Source organism: Mauremys mutica, chromosome 14 (assembly GCF_020497125.1).
Source record: "Mauremys mutica isolate MM-2020 ecotype Southern chromosome 14, ASM2049712v1, whole genome shotgun sequence".
In the NCBI taxonomy this organism is placed as follows: domain Eukaryota; kingdom Metazoa; phylum Chordata; order Testudines; family Geoemydidae; genus Mauremys; species Mauremys mutica.
The window spans coordinates 32,173,506-32,193,515 of record NC_059085.1 but is presented as its reverse complement, the minus strand read 5'-3'; the positions used below and the strand labels follow the sequence as shown (position 1 = coordinate 32,193,515).

Sequence of the window (20,010 nt, the reverse complement as noted above, 5' to 3'; positions counted from 1 at the left end):
TTTTAACCCCTTGTTTGCCTACATTTTATATACATTTTAGGAGTGAACGTAATGTGGTAATAATGTGTCTGATTATTCAGAGGAAACAGAAAGTTAATGATATGTTACAGTATTTGACTATTCTGATATAAATCAAACATCCAACAAGGATAAGACATTTATTTGCTAGTCAAGCTTTATGATGAATGCAGATGGCATGATCTCTTTCCAAGGCAAGTGTGATTTGGAATTACTGATTGAGAGAAATGAACAGAGTTGTAAAAATAAACAAGGAGCTGGTAATAGACAAGGTAGAGTATATGTCAAAGCAAGCATGTGCTATTTTACTCATGCTCTCCATCTTCCTGTTACAAAATACTAGGCCTATGATGTTATATTGTATGGCATGTACATCAGGGTCATTCTACAACTATATCTTAGCCTGGTGTCTTCTGTTGTATAAGGTACACTTTCATTCTTGTGTTTAGGCTTGCTCAAACGTGCATCTCTGAGAAATGTCAGAGCATTTTAAAGCTTTGTGTAGCCGGACAACAGGTTAAAAGTGACCATAAAGTATCAAAACTTTTGAATACTGGATGTAAATATAAGCATGTAACAAATAGCAGCTTTTAGAAAAGTCTTAAGATGAGAAAGGCTAAGCATGCTGGCTAATGACATTTTAAAAAATGTGCATCTGTTCCCCTTTATCACCAAAAATAAAAGATGCTTTCTATCTTGAAAATACAAGTTAGAACAGGCTGTCTAGTCCAGTCCACTAAAAAACATTATTCTACTTTCTCCTGTCAGATAATCATATAATTTATGTTAGTTGCATATCTACAAGAGGAGTAAATATCTATAAAACATAAATTTACAGGCAGCAGGGAAGACTCAGAATGACCAAGAGCTGTAAACTTGAGCTTGATAGCAGAGTCCAAGCCAATGAGGACCTACATCTACCCTACATTTTCATAGTGAAAGGGAAAAAAAAATCTTTACTTACCCGGCCAACTAATATTGGTTCAGGTCCAGAAAATTCTTCTAATACAAACATTTGGTTCCAAACCCAGCCCCTCTTGGAACGGTTCAAAACCTTCTGTTCTCCACTGAGCCCATTTAGTCCCATACTGGATCCACTTGGTAATATTTCAGATTGATTCAATGGAGCCATATAAATGGAAGGAAGGACAGTAATCCATAATATTATTAATGGAGTCCATACATCCATAAGCATCTCCGTTAGTCTTTCTGGCATTGTACCACAAGCTTAGCAAATCACCACAGAAATGAAACGATTATTGTGCTTTCCTCCAGACGATAGCCATCCAGTTCATCATGCAGTAAAGTACATTTACTTACAGCTCCTCCATATGTTTGCAGCACAGTAAACATAAACAAAAATTGCTTAGCTTATAAAAACATGATCCACTGGGTTTTCCTGTCATCCAAGATTCCTGCAAAAATAAGAGTAATACAAAGTTAGCTATAAAGTGCTTGGGGATATATTTTATAAAATCTTAGTTATTTTCATGTCAGAAACAAGCCAAAGTCCAGTTTTATAGTTGTAGTAGATGATATACATGTCTAGGAAATGAATTTTAATCCCCATTTTAAAGGGGGTGGGGGGAGAACAACTAAGGGACAGATACTTCTATCAATGTTGCGTAGCACCTCCTGCACTACTAGTTCCTTCGATTTCAGGTCAGAACTACTCAGTGTGAGACAGCATATTAGAATTTGACCCTGTATAAACCTTTCAGTAAAAGCTAACCACAAATAACTCTGAAGCTGAGCAATAATACAGCGGTGGGTAACTCATTTTTCTTTTTTTAGTCTACGTGTCCCCTGCTTGCTCTGAAGTCAATGGAGCATACTCAGTACCTCAAAGGATTGAATCCTTTTTTTCCCCAGGCATTCATAAAAGCCAGGGCAAGAACATTTTTTTTTATTCATGTATGGCCACAAGAAAAAAAAGTTCAGTTTTAGTAAATATTGTAACATTAAGAAAGAAAATATTAATTTCATTTATGTAGAGGCAGGCAAGAACCAGCCTTCCCATTTTGCAAGACTTCCTACCATTTCTATTTTTTTTTCCTTTCCAAAACAGCACAAAATCCAAAATATTTTGAAATGTTTGTCACACACACATTCACAAAATAAATGTTTTTGGTCAATCAACACTGTTTTGTTCCTATAACATCAATGTCATTCCACTTTTTATTTTTTTTAATTATATTTTAGCAAAAAAAATGCAATAAAAAGTCATTTTGAAATGGATAATCAAAATATTCCATTCCAAAAAGGTCAAAATGGAATATTTACACCTCAGTGGAATGTTCTTATTTATGTTGTTTTCCAAAATTTTATAAAAATCAACATATTTCTGCAAAACATTTCACTTTTGATTCACCAGAATTTTTCAATGAAAAAACCATCAAATTTCTGATCAACTCTATTTACAAGTTCATGTTCCCCTACCTCTGTTTATACAACATAATACAACCATTAAAAACAAGAAAAACATAATTTGGCAAAAAAATAAGACCTTAACATTCAGACAAATAAAACCTGATATGGAGATCTCATATAACATGATGAGGGGAAAGGAAGAGGACAGGAGAAAATAAAAGGCTCAGCAGTGGCCAATTTAAAAAAAAACAAACCCTTGTTTTGATCTTGAAGTGTTTGTTTTCCCTAAGAGATGAACTGAAATGAAGCTAGTTTAACAAGTTAAAGCTGGCTGCAGTATAGCCACATTGCTCTACAAACTGTAGATGCAACTGTAGGTTACTTAAAAAGATGTCTGAGATATAACTCAAAGACAATAATAGCATGGCTGGAGTTTTGTAAAAGGCTTCCTGATATATAATCGTTGACTGGTTCAGAACCAAATGTAATCTTATGGAAAATTACAGTGTAGGAGGATAGTTGCACGGCTGCCAACTCATGATTTTTTGCATGTGTGGATCAAAGCTGTACAAATCACTGATTGTTTTGGTTAGCTAGTAGTTCTGATTTTTTTTATTTTTTTTTATTTGTTTCATACAGGCCCAAACCAGGTGTTTTTGGTTTTTTTTTCAAAATTTTGTGCAGGATGTGGTATTATTGAGAGGTACTATGGCACTTCAAACCAAACACATTTTTGTTACACAAAGTATTTCATTCAACCTGAAACTAAACATTTAATTTAAATTTTGAGCTTTTAAAAAAAATATTATTTTCGTTTTAAACCAAAACAATTCAGCAATATCAACATGAATTTACAAAATGTTTCACTCAACTTGAATCTGCATTTTTCTGTGAGAAAAAGTTTTGGCCAAAATAATGTCAACCAGCTTTAGTGTCTGATGGTATTCAGTGTTTTTCTTGAAGCTTAAATTTCTTGAGTCATATGATTATGCAAGACTCACAACTTTCATTGTTGTATACATATTGTACAGTTCTAGTATTCATGTTTGTGAAGGAAAAACTTGAAAACATGAACATGATGTTTAAAGGCTAATAAAACAAACAAACAGAAGACAAGTTAAAAGGCACAAACTGTGGGGTTTGTTCTGTTTAATATAAGAATGACCTACTGGATCAGACCAATGGTCCATCTAGCCCAGTATTCTGTCTTCCAACAGCAGCTGGTCCCAGGTGCTTCAGAGGGAGTGAACAGAACAAGCAATCATAGAGGACCCATTTCCTATCACCCACTCCCAGCTTCTGGCAATCAGAGGCTAGGGATACCCAGATCATGGGGTTGCATCCTTGACCATCTTCACTAATAGCCATTGATGGACCTATTCTCCATTAATTTATCTAGTTCTTTTAGGAGCCCCATTATAGTTTTGTCATTTACAACATCTTTTGGCAACAAGTTCCCAGGTGTGTTTGTATTTCAGTAAGTGACAACATAGCTGTGGAAACCTCTTGCTAGAAATTCTAAAGCCATGAGAGACTCCTCTTTTTAAGAAGGTGAGAAGAGCTGTTATGAACTAAAACTCAGTCCAAGAACCTCTGGACCTCGAAGTGTGATACTTTCGATAATGCAACAAGAATGAGGTAAGTGCCCATTCCAGTAACTGCTATGGGTCTCAGTGCTGAAGACTGAGTGAGAGGGAGATGGCTGGAAGGTAATGCAACCTAATTCTCTGAAGAGATTTTTCTATGGAATGTGGAGGGAAGAGACGTAACCTGACTTTCCATATCCCCTAATCCCCCCAGGGAGTGGTGAGGAACAGAGTGGAAGGACAGCTCTCTCCTAAGAGCTTGGGGAGGGCTGGGGACAACCAACTTCACTCTGAAGACAATGAAGGTATGGGGAACAAGAGGATTTGTAGCTACTGCCCTGTAGACCTTAAAAGGGAGAGGAACCCAGAACGTGTTAAGATAGGTAGGAGGTAATTAGAGGGAGAAGGAACGTTCAAGCTTAGATGGAAACAATACACAACTTGGTAGCTTGGGATAAGGTTTTTCATATTTTTCTATTCATGTGAATCAAAAGCAAAGGAAACCTCAGGATAGCATGAACCACCATGAAGTGTAAAGGTCACCATCTTGGCTGACACTGGATGTCCCTGATTTGATCCCTAGAGTTAGAAGCATAAGTCTTTCCAGATTGAGTAAAACTCTGTAGGTGGGTAGGTAGCTGTAACACTCAGATCCCCTGTGAATTTAACACAGAAGGGGGTACATACACACACACACACACACACACACACACACGCTAACCTGGGAGTTACACGTGCACCAGAGAAATCTTTCAGATGAACCCACCCTGAGATTGCTGCTGATTTGGACACAGCTCTAATTGGCACTTTTTTGCCATTCCCAGGACTGAATAATAATAAAACACAGCACTTTTCATATTCAAAGGGCTTTTAGAAACATCAACTAATTAATCTAATTAAGACTGAACTGCTGTCCCCTTTCACTCCAAAGGGTGCTCCCTCCTGAACAGAGCTGAAGCAAATTGGTGGGATAGTGTGACACTTGTACTGCTACTTCATATGCTGTATCTTTTTGTTATATAGGGTAGAGAAGGGACATAAGACTTTAGTTACCTGAACTGCCAATCTGCAAAAACTAAATTTGCTTAGATGTATATTAAAAAAAATACAGGAAGCTCAGATCCATTACTTTTCATGCAGTACAGCTGGATTAAATCCCATCTAGCCATCGCTAATGCATCAAGATTCTTTAGCCATGATTGGATCCAATCTCAGGGTAGCTCCATGGGAGAGGCTTCAGCAATACTTCAAGCAAACAAACAACAACATTCACATACCACGTTTCATTAAACCTAACTCAGTAAAACAACCTTACAAAAAGCACAGTTAACTTGAGCGCTGTGATCATAAATGTGCAATAAGTTCTCCAGCACCAGTGGGAAAGGAAAGTTGCAGCATGTGTTAGGCATTGCAGGCTACAGAACAAATCCCCCTCTTAACTGCACAGATTTTTGCTTTTAGCACTGTTATGCATGTGAATATGCACAGTTCAGAATGAAGGAGACTCATCAGTATCTCCACAATGAAGGATGATCTTCTGGAATCCTTCACTGCAAGCCTCAATTGAACTCATTACTCTGACTTTGCCAGTAGTAAGTCAATCCACCTGGAGCTGAGGGGCCTTGGCCTGTTTTAAGGGAGAGGCCTTTGACCAAACACACAGAGAACGGGCTGTCTCCAGAGTCCTGGGCAGTTGTGGAAATGGGTTCTTCTTGCCACTCTCATTGCTGCATTCCATGTGCAGGATGTGGTATTATGGAGAGATACTACGGCACTTTCCCTGTCCCCATGGTAGCTATTGGTCCATTTGACAGACAGGCGGTGCCTTCTGGTCATGAAGGGGGAAAGACGTTGTTTTTCCAGTTCTGGCACCAGCCAGAGACTGCCCCTGTCCCTAAGTTAAGTTGTTTTAATTTATTCCTGGCTGCACACAGCACAGGAAGCTATTTTGTGGTCAGAGATTGCTGTGAAATAGAGACACTACAGCTATGTTCCCCTTTTCCTTGATACTCAGTGTGTACCAGAGTCTAAGGAAGTGGTGTGGAGCTTGGGTAGTGGGCTCTCCTCCATCTGAGAATCCCCTCATGAAGCCAGATCTGCAGACTCTCCAGCTACGTTGTGCCATCAGGACAGCACAAAACCCCTACAGCAGGAACAGAATCTGGCCCTTACACTGTTATTTCCATTATTTCCAATGATTTGGTTTGTTTGTGAAAGTGTAACATTAATGTTTGCAGTTTGCTCAAAAGCCACAATGTTCTTTGTAGGTTCCATGTGTTACCCGGGGCTCTTGCAACCCAAAGCTCTTGGTAACTTTTACTCTGTGTGACGAGGTGTCAGGAAATAAATCAGGGGAGACACAGCCGTCCGACCGATAGATGGCTGGCACAAACAAGACAACACAAGAGTGCTTTCATTTAAAGCTAAACCTTTACTTAGTCTCAAGCACTTACACACGCTCCGCAACAAGATTAGTAAAATGCCCCCAGCCCTTGATAATTACCAAAGCTGAGTGTGGCTCTCAAGTGGCACAGTGGCAGCCCATCTGCCGGTGGAGAACACAAGATGCATCCAGAGGGAGAGACCAGTCCCAAAGAGTCCCCAAACGAGTCCCCCCATCTCAAGCTTTTTCCTCTTATTTATACATTAATAATAGAATGACACGTCCCTTAAAGAAACCTTGTTAAGTAAGCATTTCAATGATCAAGCAAGAAGTTCTGATTATCGATTAACCAGGTGTGGGTTTTTCCAGAGTCTGCAGCCCTGAGACCCCAATAGACTTTCCTGGGGCATATCAGCAACTTCGACACAATTCTTATCAGGAAGGATGCGGGGTCAAGCTGCCCTTTCTGTGGCACCCCCAAAGTCCCTCCCCTCCTGCCTTGGTCAAGCTGAGAGTGCTGAATGGCCAATTTACAGCTTGCTGACTAGGCCGCCTTTAACAATAAGCTATAGTGGTTTCACGCATTTTATTGGTTTGCCAAAGTCTCCCTGTACACATGTCTGATAAGTATTTACTTACAACCCTAATTCTAATTCAATAAAGCTTTTTGCCTGAGAGTATGTATTCTCTTGGTTCTCTGAATGGCCCTGTGAGATGAGGGTGGGAATGATTATTTTAAACAGTCTAGAAGTCCAGATTTTGGGTAAAATAAAGGGATTTTAAATATAACATAGAGCTAGAGAGATATGACCCTTTTTTCAGATAACAGTGTGTTCTGGATAACAGTTTCAGCTAATCAAAATGAAAATATTTGTAAAATGGTTGGTTTCCCAGAACAAAAACCTATAGAGAATCAAATCACAGGTAAAGCTGAATAGTTTGTTTTCTGTAACAGGATCTACCTGCTGTATGTGTTGATATGCTTTTGGACAGGCAGCACCAAACCGTGATTATTGTTCAGAATCTGGCAGAACCGGGGAGTCCCTGGCATGGACCAATGTCCCATTGTGCTAGGTGCTGTACAAGCACAAAACAAAGACCTTACAACCATGCTGAGTTTACAAGTTAGGTGATGCCCCCGAAGCAAGCACCACTTGTTGGAATTGTGTTACAGCATTATAAACAGTGTAATATCATTTCCAGATGTAGCACCATCATTACTTGATATCATATATATTACAATTACTTTAAGGGCCAGATCCTAGTCAATTGAGATAAGTAGCCCCATTGACTTTGTGGGGGCAATAGAATAAGTATGGCAATAAGCAACGATATGAAGTTCACTATATAATTACTTTAATTCTCATATTTTGTATAACATACCTGTGGGTTATGGTTATTTGGCAGCTGACATATCGGTAACAACCAGTACTAATTTCATTATGGCTATTTTGCAATTATATTGTAACTTTTAAACAGTACTAGAGAGATGATGGAATGCAATAGAACTGTTATAAAGATTAATAAAGTTAGTAAAAATTGTTAACACAAACTGCTTACTAAGAAAGAAAATGGAGTAAGGTCATAAAAGCTTGAAAAATCAATTTATTTTTAGATTTGTCAAACCACAGAATGTCTTTCTGGCCAAGTAATCCACTTTATTATATTGCTAGTGCATTGATTTACACCATGATCTCCAGTCAAGGAGATTTTACAGCCTCTCTAGAGTTTCTTTACATCAGGAAATGTTGAGGATCCTCTTGCGAACTGCTGCATCTTCAGGGCAATCCACTTCTAATTTCATTCTGCATTCATTGCTGCCTTGTTGATCATTGTGATTACAAGCTACAGATAAGTCCTCTGACCTCACCGTTTCATTAAGGAGGATTTTGTCAATTTTTAAATGATTGGTTCAGTTATGTTAAAAATCTAGCAGTATTGATTTATTTAAATAAATTACACTGGAAATGCCAGACAATTAAAAGTGTGAGATATATATTTGTCTAAAGTAGGCTTTTTGCAGATACTTCAGCATACACTGAAACAGTCTGTCAGAATGGATAGGAAGTTATCCTTTCATCGTGCACTGGGAAGACTGGCTGTGATATAAAATACCAATAACGTGGTGAGAGAGATGGGACATAACAGCATCAGAGGTCCAGTAAAGATGTTTTCGGTAGTGTAGAGTCATAGAGCTAAAGGCCAGAAGGGACCATCAGATCATTTAGTCTGGCCCTGTCTATATCCATAGTTTACCACCACCACCTAGCACCTGCACACCAAGCCCAACAACTGAAATTAGAGCAAAATACTACAGGCCACAGCAGACCAGTCTATTATGTGCCATTCATATACTCCACCTTGACACCCTGATTTAATACAGGCAAATGTGCATTAAAAGTAGGCAGCACAGAACTGGTGAGAAGTATGTTCACCAAGTCATTTAAAGCTTTAGTTAGCACTAGTTGACTTGAGCATGGTGTTCTTTGTATTGTATACACTCCTGAAGTCTCAAAGTTCCATCAGATTCACATGGGAGTTCTTGCCCTGCAGGGAAAATTCCATTAAACAACCTTGAGTCCCTGCTATAAATAAATTAAAGATCCTCCCTTCCTGCAGGACAGGTAGAGCTTTAGATGACAACTTTCACTCAAGTTAGGAAAACACATCAGGACAGTTAATCAGAAGCTTTTTGCAATAACTAATATCCTCGGATTGGCTTCCTTTATTTGGAACATACTCATCAACAATGACACTTTCTTCCCATTATCTCGATGTCCCCTTGGCCCATGATCAGTAACTAAACATGCCGTCCACGTCGGTTCAAAATCTGCAACCACCTCTTGTTTTTTTTAAATAGCTAACAGACAACAGAGACACTTTTGTACCTTACAGTGCCTCCTTTTCTAACATCTGGAAGTTGCTTCTTCCTCACTATTGTTCATTTGTTTTTTCTCTTAGTCCTTTCTTACTTACTTTCCACAGTAGTTAGAATATCATACCTGTCTTCTTTGTCTTCACACTGTTGTATCTGTTCTTTAAACGTAATCCTTTTTAGTTTTACATTTGTCACTGAAGGTCTTGGTTACACTAGCAACACTTCCACTCATGCTTCCTAGTTCATTTTTTTCAGGGTTCTAGCAGGGTTCCTCAGTAATGGCAGCAACATGATGCAAAAACCCTTCCCAGTGTGGGAAGCAGAATCTTCCCTCTGCTAATCCTCTCCTGGCAGCTCAGTAAACCCTGAAGTTTTCTACAGTAAAAACACAAGGGCCAGATACTCCACTCCTCATTCATGTGGGTAATCCTTGTTCACGTGAGCTGTCCTACAATATTTGGCATGATAATTTGCCATTGAAAAACCCAGAAAAATAAATAGCTTTAACAGAACCATCAAGACACAAAAACTGACTATGCCAGTAACCTTGGAGCATCCTCATCACACATCCCCCATGCTCTTTGCTGCTCTCAATGGTTGCATTATATCTGAAATTTGATTGTAAGCTCCTAGGGGCAAAGTCTTGCCTTCGGCTCAGTGTGCTTTTTGCCACTGCATAAGTAATAAAGAATAATGATAAATAATAGAATCCATCTTCAATAGTGTGACCCTCCCATGGCCAGCTACATAAAATATTGCAAAGCAGTGTCATAAGGCAGGATAGAATCTGGTCAAATATATATATGCAAATCATTTGTCCAAGTTTTCTGTTTTATATTGTCAATGGCAATTTGCTCCCATTCACATTTGCATCAAAAACTGAAACAATGCAAGACTAAAAAAGAACTACTTATTTTGATGTCAGGCCAAGAGACACCGTGTTAAAGCTTTCTTCTTAACTGCTCTGTCCCACGCACACACTAACACTCTCTGTGAAAGTGTAAGGATATGCTACCTTAATTTTTAAGCTTAGTCATGCACTGCAGCTTTTTTATAGTTAGAAGAGGTGAACAATTCTCCCAGTTCTTATACAAAAGAGCATTTTAAGCACAAAAGTTCTTCAGACTTTCCTTCCAATATATTGTAGGTAGAATTTACACATGCATGCACACAGAGAGGCATGCACATAGAGAGACATGTCATGCACACACGTATACACAAACAATCATTTCTTCAGGAAAGCCTCTGGAGGATTTTTTTTTTAAAACATTGGAGGACGTGGTTATTTAACAGCCTACAAGCTTACAACTTCCTAAAATAATGCCACTTTGTTCATTCAAAAAAAAAAAAGGCACATCTGGGAGATTCATAATCTACACCATTTGACTGCCTCACTTTCCCTTCCTCTTTTTCCTCAGTGAGAAAACATACCGTCAGTACTCTGGTGGGGAGAGGAGGCTTCTCCAGGAATCAGGTCATTCCACATCTCATTGATGAGTCAGGATGAAAGGAGAATGATACACTTTATCATTTCCCTGCCATGGTGGGGACTTCAGGCACTCGTGTACCTCAGTCCCTCCTATGCCCTGCCTGTGGCATATAATAGTCTAATCTCTTATGGGCTGTAATACTTCCGTCTAATTTCAGTTGTTGGGTTTAGTAGGCAGGTACTGGATAGTGCAGATGTCCTGTGACATACAGAAGGGCATACTAGATGATCTAGTGGTCCCATCTGTCCTTAAACTCTATAACTCAACAAATCAAATTTACCTATTCCAAGCCAATGACAACATCATAGCAAACTATCAATTGTTATTCACTTAGTTGCATAATGTGAAGACCTGCGATATCGACACACAAGTCTAACTCTTCTTGTTTGCATAATTCTTCCAAATGTTTACATTCAGAAAACCCCTTCTGAAGGAACCTATAGTTTGCCTTTGAAGGAGGGGAGGAGTAGAATCATCTTGGGATCTAGAAGTTATTCCCTATCTCTAACTGATACGATGATCCTGTCCTATATAATATATTACTAGGACTATTATTTGAATCCTTTGCCGATAAAGCCATAGGCTCCAATTCAGCAAGTGTGAACTTTAAGCATGTGAATATCAGGACTCTCACTGATCTGTAGAAGTGCGCATCATCTCCCAGAACTAGCCCCTAAATGCCTCATCAAAATCAGTTAATTTTGTGTTGTTCTTAGCACTTCAAAACTATTCATGTTTTCCTAATGTATTATTTGCATTTCGATAGTGCCTAGGATCCCCACACATGGCCCAGGATCTCATTGTGCTAGGCACTATTCAAACAAAGACAGCTCCTGTCCCACAGAGTTTACAAGCTCAGTAATACAACTTGCTTGATCGTACTTCATTTCCAATGAAATTACTATTTATATCATTCTTGCTCCTTCTTGTAATATAAATATGAAAGAAACTATGCATTAAAATAAACAGATACTGTAGAGCATGTGCCACGCTTACGCCTTTTTAGAATGTCACACCTAGCTTAAAAAAATGATTATTTGCCAGAGCACGAGGGTCAGATTTCCCACTGATCTGTGTCAGAGCGTCAGTTCTCCTCCACATTGTCTTGCTGAGAAGCTGATGGTGCCAGCTCAAAACAGAGAGAAGGAGAAATGTCATATTCCATTTGAACCACCAAAGCGGTCTAGCAGATGATAACACTGAAATGCAATATGGTCACATCTGCCTCAGTTTATTTATACAGTAAAGGGAAGAATATGACTGAACTCAATTTTTTTATTTTATGCAGTCTGGTGATTAAAGCACTTTTCCTTCCACCAAAATAGAATACTAGACTACGTATAGATTTAATATTGCTAGCCGGTGCCAATCTCATCTCTCAGACCAATGCTAATTTTTATGAGGGTGTATTACATAATTTGAAAGACCTATAACACTTTCAAAAGTGAGAGGGGAAAATGCAAGTTGTGCATACCATACTGAGAGCTCTTAAAAGGCAAACAGATTGGCCTCTAACTGAGAATTAGGTGTTAACCATCCTCTGTCTAGGGCATCATTTATCATCAGATGTTCAGCAACTGAGATGTGCTTATCCTGTTCTTATTGAAAATTGTTTAAATATTAATGGAGGCCATAAATATATTTTCTCATTCTTTTTCAGTAGTCCATTGACATACGACAGAAACCATTATCGTTCTTTCCTGGATTTTCTTTAGAGAATGTCACCTATCGTGCCCAATTAAGCAAAGTAGCATAAATAACCTTCTTTTGCATCAACCTGAAATGTGACTAAAATGACCCTTGGTCTTTATGGTTTAAAGACTGCATATGTATGAAGTTTCCCTTGAAATAAATGCCAAAGAATGTAAATCTATACAGAAAAGGAAACATTGCCAGGCTTTGCCAACAGTATACAGTAGTTATGGTAGTTATGCTAAGGTTTGGTTAATATCCTTTAACAGCACCATATGAAATTAGGATTTAAGATCTTGATCCTGCACCACTGAAGTCAGTGGAAGTTTTCTCATTGACTTTAATGGGAGTAGAATCAGGCCCTATATTTGTTTTTGCCATTTGCATTTGCCAGGCTGAACTAAATTTCTTCCTATTGAATATATTTAAAGCACAGTCCCTGAGATTAAAGACCACAGGGTCACTGGTTTTATGAGACTCATTTCAAGTTCAGTCAGGGTAGAAATTAAGGTCCAATGATTATTTGGTTAAATGAAAGGAAATAACGAGCACATATATTCAATCCATAATACTGATGTTCACTGTCAGAAATGTGTATTTGCCTGCAAAACTAATGAATTGCATTCTTCTTCTAGAAGTACACAATTTGCTTAGCACATTGGCGTTTAGTTTATACATATATGTTTGTACGATTAAACATTAGGTGATAGCAAAGAGAAATTGATTACAAATGGATTTAAACTGCAAGCTGAGTTCCTTAAAGTATGCTGTGTAGTGTCTCTTAGAATTAACCTGTTTGGATTTAAAACACACCACTAAGTTTGAAAACTAAAAGCAAGCTCGTGAACTAAAAAATTTCTGACATACTATTTTTAACAAGATACACAGATGCTTCTACTAGGAATAGAAGCCTGAACAAAACATACTGAGAGGCATTTTTCCCCTGGGCATGTTTAACGTTTTTCAGGGGGAAAGTTGGCTTTAGACAGCCATACACGCATTGGAGGCGCCTCAGGAAAAGCAATACCTAGGTTTTGCATATCCTGAGTCAAATCCTGCTCATTTTATTAATTCTGAGCCCAACCCACCAAGATGCTGAACATCCTAACTCCCGTTGGTTACAGTGGTAATAAATAGTCATTAGCACCTTGTTGGACCAGTTCCTCAAGTAGTACCATTGCCATCAAATGGTAATTGATAGTAATGGACTACTCATGAGTAAGGCAAGCAGGAATTGGTCCTCTGCTTGGAGTCAGCTGCTCGTAAACTAATTCTGAGGGCACCTTTCTGTGTCCGCTCTTCTTTCCACCTTCAGACTGCATTTTTAGAGAGAAATCCTGAAAAGTTAAAATTGCATCTGTAGTTGAAATGCCACTGTGCTGGTGCTGTTTACTTGATTTATCAAACTAAGACATTTAATGAAAGTGTTCAAGAACTGGGGGAAATAATTGAAAATGTAAACTGTATTGGCACTTCTGTTCAATTTCTAAAAGGGTAAATTTTCTCAAATAGTTATGTTTAGGAAGCTATGAAGTGTACCACTTTTTCTATGGCAACAAGGCTAAGAAAAAATGTTGAGTTTACATCATCTAATTGAATTCTATTGATGCAGACTTATGGTAGCAATGATGCTTAAAACATTTCAATGCAAAAGTCTTGGAGTTCTCCTCCCACCGGTAAAATTTGATTTGTGTTATTTTTAAACTCACAGTTCACAAAGTCTTATATGGGTTTCCGAATTGCAGATATAATCAAGGTGCACACAATTGTTATTATTAAAAGTTTGTCCTAAAGGTCAGCCTTTATATGGTGTTACAATGAGGCAACTTTAAAATGGAAAATGCAATACAATATACATGTAGTTTGGATAATAATAATAATATATGGTTGGTTATACAAAATGCTGTGAGTAGACATTAACATTTATATTATGTAGCATTAGCAGTTGCTTTCTTATAAGTATTGTTTATAGATACTCTATCTTGTCATAACTGTTAAAGATTTGCAGCGCCATGTGCTTTCAATATGCACTTTGTGTTGACTCTGTCTCTTATCAAAGATCCATTCCTGTTCATAAATAAATATAAATCATATCATATCCTTCCCCACCCCCGTGTTCATGATGGGAAATAAAACAATTTTAGCTGAAGTAATACTGCAAGTTCTTTACATATTCGTATATATCAGGGGTCATATGGGTGAGCCCCTTGCCCTTAATCCCAACCTCTGACTAAGAAGTCCCAGGCTAAGTACATAGGGCACTGAGACCTTCAGGAATCGATATCTTTACTAGGGAATTGACAGTTGTGTGGTGAAAAAGAGACAGAGCTTCTCTAGAAACCACCTCTAAAAATAATAAGCAAATTTATATCTGGTCTGTGACCATGGACACCCTCTTATAAGCTTTTTAGAAGGGATAGTGAGTATGGGCTGGCACGACTGAAGTGATCTGCGGAGGATTCCCTCCCATAGTGCTATAAAGCTTTTTTTTATATATATATGAAAGATGCTTTAATGTCATATAAACAGCATCAACATTTGTTAAGCAGCCAAACATATTATTTCATTTAATGACTTTTTATAAGATAAGAAACCTCACAAGTAGCTTTTTGTGACTCACACCATATTTCAATTAACAGTAAATTATTCACCCGTATATCATAATATACCTATGTCCACAAAATACAACTTCCAGGTAGCATAGCCTCTGCTGCAAGAGGCCTTCAACTTACAAATAGCAATAGAAACTGAAATCCTTTAAATCCCATGATATTATAAAATAAGTATTGCAGAAAGATTGAAAAGTGCTTCAATAAATAGCAATATTAAAAAGCAAACAGCAGTATTTAGAGGGGAAGATTATGGGTAATTCTGCATTCAGTGAGGCACAACTGCAAGGTTGAATGGATGGAAAACCCTAAACTAGAATATTATATAAGAATCAGTTCCCCTCATATAGCTCTGAGGTTGAAATGGTCACACAATTAGGCCAGGAGGGTTACACTGTAGAGAGCTTTTGGGTTTTAATGTTATCAGATTTTATATTTGTGGATTTGATGAGTAATGTTTTAATATGTGTGGAAAATACCATCAATGCATTTAGCCATTTTGATCATTTCTCTTTGATTAAGACAGCTGAAAAAGTACATTAGGATCATTTACTTGTTTTAATGTATTTGCTTGTTTAATATTTTCACTAAACCTACATTTCCTGAGAAACCAATTGTGAAATATCATCTTGTTCCTAACAATGGACTGTAGAGAAATATCTTCAGATTGCAGTCATATGGAAGTATCACATATTTCTCTTGATCCTTATTGCTAAGAAACTCCTCAGGAATTTACGAAAGAGGATGAGTAAAGTTAAGAGGATTCTTTATCTATAGCTTTGTTACTTATCAGCTATATTCTTTAATTGAAACTGAAGTGAGCAGCTGTTAGCCAGCTTTCTATTAAACACTAATGTTGTAGATTTGAAAACAATAGACAGTTAATGTTATTTGATTTCTTACATTCAGCAGTCCAAGGAAACATCTGGCAATGATGCCCATGAAGACAAATGGCTAGTCATTGATGAGCTCATCAAGGTGGCTGTTTAAACGTGTCAGCTTTTATTAAAGTTTACATTCTTATATTCAGAGGAAGGAAAAGTACAGAAGATTTGGGGAGGGGGATTGGGAGTAGCAGGAGCATGGAGCCTTTGATACCTGTTGGTAACCAGAGCCCTGTTTTATAATGCTATTATGTGCTAGTTTGGATAGATTCAATTCCGTTTAGTCTGGTACTTAAAGTAAACTGTTTAAATTGAGAAAGGGTCTAGACATGACTGAATGGCCATCAATCACAAAGGAATCCCTGCTTATGTTAAGTGGTGGCATCTTCATGGTGGCAGCCAGTGCCTAAATAAGGACTTGAGTTAATCTCCTCTATATTATCCACCGAGAAATTGCCCTGGGTTTTCTATACTGAAGCTTTTCAGTGCTATAGTCTGATCCGGTGCCTTCTATGCTCCACAGCTGAACACAATGTTCTTGTAGATCTGATACAAGCTAGCGGGGATGCTATCTGACAGCTTGGGTCTCCCGGTTGAGATGTTACCACCAAGCAGATGCGATAGCCGAGCAGAATGTAAGAACATGCGATTCGTTCTCAGCCCGAGGATGAAACACGCAGTGGAACAGCCCGCGTTAGGGGTCGACAGTCCTGCGTTCTTCTCCAGAAGCCTCCGTCATGATGCAACTAACAAGCAACTGGAGCGAAGGGGTTTGCGCCCTCGCCTAAGTTTCAGCTGGGTGCAGTCACTATTTAGTCAACAAGGACAGGGAAAGAAAACAACTTATGGGAAAGGGATGGCTCGCTTGGCTACTTATAGCTAACGCGTCCTTGCCACCTCAGCTTAGAGAAAGAGAGAGGAGAACTGACGGGAGACTTTCCTTTCTGAAACGGGGGGAGGATAAATCAGTCCAATTCCATCCAAGGCTTTATTTGAGGGGTTTGGGGGACCACAGGGTCGGCAGTGATAAATAGGGGGGAAATCCCTCTCTTATGATTCTTCCAGCCTCCACCTCCACCATTTACATATCTGGCTGGTGGCTGATTTTTATTCTCAGCACGAAAACTGCAATCTACTTCAATGCATGAATACAGCCCTGCATCTATTCACCACAGTACAACAGTCCAGAGATTTATTGTACTTAAAAAAAAAACCACCACGGAGAAGAAACGGGCTCTCCAGCCCAGTGAACAGCTCACTGTGATATAAAAACTCCTTCTGAACCTTTAAAAAAAAACCACACACCCAAACTGGCATCCCATTATCAGGGAATTTCAAAGAATCCGAATTAATGTGCCACTACACTTCAGTCTAATAATGCATCTGTTTATAAGGAAACAGACAGATAGTGTCTGTGATAGTGTACGCAAGGTGCATCAAGTCAAAGACAAATCCATGGAGAGAAAACCTTCTACCAGTGAGAAATAAATAACTAGCTAACAATAAAACAGATACTCACTCTTTCAGTGACCCAGGAAATGTCTTGCGAAGACCACTTCACAAATGGATTTAAAGGGTCTACTTCAGGGAAAGGAAAATATTAACCAGTCCGTCTGAATGGGCAGGATTCTCCGGATTTCTTTCATGCTTTTTGATGCTGCTGATGCTGGAGGAGAAGCTGGTTACTTAGACTCTCAGGTTTCTGTGCCTGCATAGTAAAGTGCAGTTAGTAATTTCTCCCTTTGCACAGATCAGAGGCAGCAGCACATCGCCAGGAAAGCAGGGATATTCCAAATAAATCCACTAATTCAGGGGCTGAGCGCTCCAATGTGCCTGCCTGCCAGATGTAACTGTGAAGTGATGTGGAAAAGTGAGCTGGGAGCCTCCCCTGACAGCTCTTATTGGGCTGATCTCGGAGGCAGGTCTAGCGCTTGGAAATTCAAGTAAGCAATCTTTTTTTTTCCCTTCAATCTAGTAAGCACACAACTTTTCTACAAATTTCAGAGCCATTCATTCCCGAGCTCCTTGCCAGGTGCCTTTCCAGCCTGAGGCTGGTGTATTTCACACAAACACTCGGGAGGAGGAGACGCGGAATGGGAGCGGGGGAGGCTAAGATGGGACTGAAGACTGATGGAGATGGCGGGCAGGGGGGGCTCCGATCAGAGAAAAGAAAGGGGAGCAGTGGGGTCTGAGGAGCAGGAGCCAGAGGACAGGGGCAGCCGAGCAGGGGAGTTGCGGGAGCGGTGGTGGCTAGGAGCAGAGAGGGTGGAAAGACAGCTGGTGGCAGAGGATGCTAGTTCTTAGGGGTCCTGGATACAAAGGGGTGAGGGGGGGATGGCAGAGGGGGGTGGGCGGTGTTAGGGTCCAAGCTTTTCATGAGGGGTCCTGGGAGAGAATGTGGAGGCTGAAAGCCGGGGGCAGCGTGTGCTGAGAAGGGACAGGGTGCTACAACCCCCAGGGTTCAGGGAAGGGAGTGGGTGGGAGGGGAGATAAGGGAGAAGAGTGGGGAGACACACATTCCAGGGGCAGGGAGGGGGAAACACCCTGGGAGCAAAAGGAGAGAGGAGCCTCCAGTGGGAAGAGACTCAAAGGATCCTAGGAGAGAAATAGAAAGTCCTCAGGAGGCAGAGACACCCCAAAGTCGGGGTGGGTGGGGGAGAATGAAGAGAAAGAGTTTAGGACACAGTGTGGCAGACCCCTCTCATAGTGCCCCCCTGGAAAGGCGCAGAGATACCAAGGTAATGGGTGTGATACAAGAAACTAAACGGAGGAGGATGGGGAGAGCAGGGGATGGGAGGGAAGGGAGACACAAGGAGGCTGGAGCCAAAGGAAGAGGAGGGTTTGGGTGGAAGGGAGAAGTGTGAGTGGAATGAGATGGCAAGGGAGGCCTCAGGACAGGAATGGGGAGGAGTTGGTGGGAGGTGCAGGAATAGGAATAAGGTGTGATGGTGAAGGGATGAAGGAGAGAAAAGGAAGGGGGAAATGAGTGGAGTGAAAAAGGGATTGGGGGGGGATAGAGACCACATAACAGGAATGAGGGGATATTCTTAATCAGTATTATGAAAACAGACCCTGCAGAAGGAAAATTCAACCAAAATGTTCAGTAGGAGGCTTTGGGAAGAAAGGACAGAGGCCAGGGAGTCATGCTAAGGGAGCTATTTTAAAATCATTTATATATAAAAATAAATAAGGCATATGCATGTGTGCACGAGAGAGTCAGGTTTCTCCCCATCACTGTGAGCCCTTATCCAGCATTCTACAAGTATAGCTGTGCTGGGTGACCCAATTTTAGAGCTTTAGCATGGGGTGGAACAAGGTTAGGTCCCTTCAGTACAACAAGATGTGGCAGCACTAAGGGACAACTATGTTGTTAGAAGTTCTCTTGATGTGGTTGGGCCTCTTGGGATTACAACGGACCTTATGGCTCCTAGTTTCTAGTTCCTGTTTGTGATCACTGATTACCTGTTGTGGTTTTATACAGTGCAATCCCCCAGCATGCTGAATGCTTCTGAGAGGTACTGAGCACCCTCAGCTCCCTTTTCACTTTAGTAAGAGGCTCAGCACCTATTTGAAGCATTCAGCACTTATAGAAAGGGCCCATAATGAAGTTCCTGTGCAAAGGATCTAAAGAATTCTGTTATGCAGGACAGACTAGGTGATAATAATGATCCCTTCTGGCCCTAAAAATCTATTAACTGAGTTTGTGTTTTTCCTTTTGTTTTTCACTGGAAGATGTGTGCCTGAATATTGTTTTCACTCTGGAAGATATATACATATGTGTGTATGTAATACTCACACGTGTGTATCAATATATACTTATGTCTGTGGTATGTTGAGTGTTTTACAGGTTTTTTGTTTGTAATTCTTCATATCATGGTTCTGAAGGTTAGTTTTACAAAGGAGTATAGTCTGGCACATTTCTGTTGCAGTCCATTAGTGCACTGTGACAGAGGAGGGGTAGGGATGTGGGGTAGCACTATAAGGAAAAAGCTCTTTTACTAAGGAAATGTTTCATTTGGGGAGTGTGATTAACATCTTTTTGCACTGCTGAGGCTAGCTTGTTGTTTTTGAAGGGGTTATGCTTGTTATTTATTTAATTG

The 20,010-nt window shown here is 39.6% G+C and overlaps 1 protein-coding gene across 2 annotated transcripts in view; it reads right to left on the bottom strand.

The window, feature by feature from the left end:
- The window catches only part of CDH8 (cadherin 8), a 211,005-nt gene extending 193,255 nt beyond the window's left edge, over positions 1 to 17,750 (bottom strand). For both annotated transcript variants that reach the window (XM_044987732.1, XM_044987733.1), the window contains exons 1-2: positions 17,430 to 17,750; positions 983 to 1,433 (exon numbers count right to left, since the gene is read on the bottom strand). In XM_044987732.1, coding sequence (XP_044843667.1) covers positions 983 to 1,234 — 252 coding nt within the window. In that variant the 5' untranslated portion in view covers positions 1,235 to 1,433; positions 17,430 to 17,750. The remainder of the gene's footprint in view (positions 1 to 982; positions 1,434 to 17,429) is intronic.
- Between the last annotated feature and the right edge of the window lie 2,260 nt (positions 17,751 to 20,010).